General features: G+C 40.4%; 1 protein-coding gene across 1 annotated transcript in view; it reads right to left on the bottom strand.

The window, feature by feature from the left end:
* Positions 1-49: 49 nt before the first annotated feature.
* Positions 50-1,797, bottom strand: part of LOC107490711 (homeobox-leucine zipper protein HDG11) — a 4,115-nt gene continuing 2,367 nt past the window's right edge. The window contains exons 8-10 of the mRNA XM_016111522.3: positions 1,556-1,797; positions 1,373-1,459; positions 50-1,208 (exon numbers count right to left, since the gene is read on the bottom strand). The exon at positions 1,556-1,797 is cut by the window's right edge and continues 4 nt beyond it. Coding sequence (XP_015967008.1) covers positions 792-1,208; positions 1,373-1,459; positions 1,556-1,797 — 746 coding nt within the window. The 3' untranslated portion in view covers positions 50-791. The remainder of the gene's footprint in view (positions 1,209-1,372; positions 1,460-1,555) is intronic.

Here is a 1,797-nt window from a genome sequence, read left to right as displayed (position 1 = left end):
AGATGAACAATAGCTTCAGGATAACAATAATTATGAAGATATAATATATGTCTCTGAACAGGAAGTCAATGCCCGAACCATACAACATTTTCCATGATATATGATGCTAGCTAACAGTAATAATCTGGGAATGTAGAGAATAATAATAATAATAATGAAAGAAAAAAGACCAAAGTATGGTGCGTTCTTGACTCCCTCTTCTAACAAGACTACTACTAATAACGCCCTTTTCTTTTTCCAAACCTAATGTGCAAATAATCAAACCCAAAAGTAAAAATAAAGAAAGAAGAAAAAGAAGTTAAAATAAAATAAAATAAAAGTACCTTTCCCACAAACCCTCCAATCAAATTAAAGGAACTGAAACTTGAAAATATGGTAGTTGGTGTGAAATAATGTAACTAATGACGCCAACCAGCCTTTGATGATCCCTTGGAAAAAAAAACTGAAAAAAAAAACAGAAGCAGCTCCTACCAGCACACACCAGCAGCAACAGCAGCAGGAGTAAATAATGAGAGCCTTTCTTTGATGAGAGGGCATTCAAGTCCCTCAACTAACCCCTCCTAAGAGAAGAACACCACTCCCTTCTACACATTGATTACCACCACAACAAAATAAGAGAGAGCCTCTGAAAGTTTCTGAACCATTTCTGATAACCATATTTAAGGATATAGATGGTAGTAGTAGTAGTAGTAAAGGGGTTAAAAAAAAAAGACTATAGGTGATGAGGTAGTAAATTAAAATAAAGGACCTTTTTCTGTTTTTATTTTTATTTTTTTTGAGGGGTGCATCTATCAGGAAGTAGGACAATTCAAAGCAGCTTTAATTTGCTGAACAGTGGTGCTGATGAGGTTATTAACAGTTGCTACAGACTCCATGTTGAGCTTTGCAGATGGCAAGCTACTCACTAGTATTTGGAATGCAACCGTCACCAGTGACCCGCCGGATCTCATTCCCACCATGGTGCTGCTGCTTCTGCTTGGGGTTGAGCTTGTGGATGCCCCGTCACCACCTCCTTGATGATCGTGGTGGTTTCCGTCGGGGGTGATCGTGAAACCTGACGGTACCAGGGGGATATACGACGGGTCCTCGCCGCTCATTGCTATGTTGATCGATGGAAGCTCAACCGGACAGTATACTACTATGGAGCCTGATGGATCTATGCAACTCTCTTGTAGTATCAGTGTGTTATTCTGGCTTGTGTTGTATGCCTATGTTCCAAAGAATCATATTCAATATTTAGTTTAATTGTTATGCACCATCGAATAGTAAAGTTTTACACACACATTCAATCGGGTGTGCTGCTACGTAAGTAACAGTTTTATGATACTAATTCCAGTTAAATTGGATATCGAAAAAGGTGTATGTTACTTACCCGAAGCACAGATATACAGTTACCAGGGTGTGAACCATTTGCTATATGAGCAACTTCTTGTACATTGCCATTAGAAAGAACATCCCACTTTAGAATGAAAAGGAAACACAACAATTATTCTAAGGTAACAAACAACAGGTTGGGTTGAATTGAATTGATTAAGGTGTAAGTAATGTGACAAACCTGTGGTCTTTTTCTTTCGTCCTTGAAGAAATTGAAGACGGTTTGTGGAGGGAGAGGGAGCCAAATGGTGGTGGCGGCGCTCAGCACCACGCCGCTAGGTTGACCGGGGTCTGTGCTCTTGTGGACAGTGACCTTGACACCAATCTCATTCATCCCGGACAGTGTGGTCCACCTGTGGCCGGCCGACGTGCCAATGCTCGCGCAAAAATTGGTTACCATTCTTTGTGCTAGCCTCATCATGC

The sequence above is a fragment of the Arachis duranensis genome, chromosome 5 (genome assembly GCF_000817695.3).
Source record: "Arachis duranensis cultivar V14167 chromosome 5, aradu.V14167.gnm2.J7QH, whole genome shotgun sequence".
In the NCBI taxonomy this organism is placed as follows: domain Eukaryota; kingdom Viridiplantae; phylum Streptophyta; class Magnoliopsida; order Fabales; family Fabaceae; genus Arachis; species Arachis duranensis.
The sequence above is the reverse complement of the archived record's forward strand: the minus strand, read 5'-3'. Positions and strand labels throughout refer to the sequence as shown.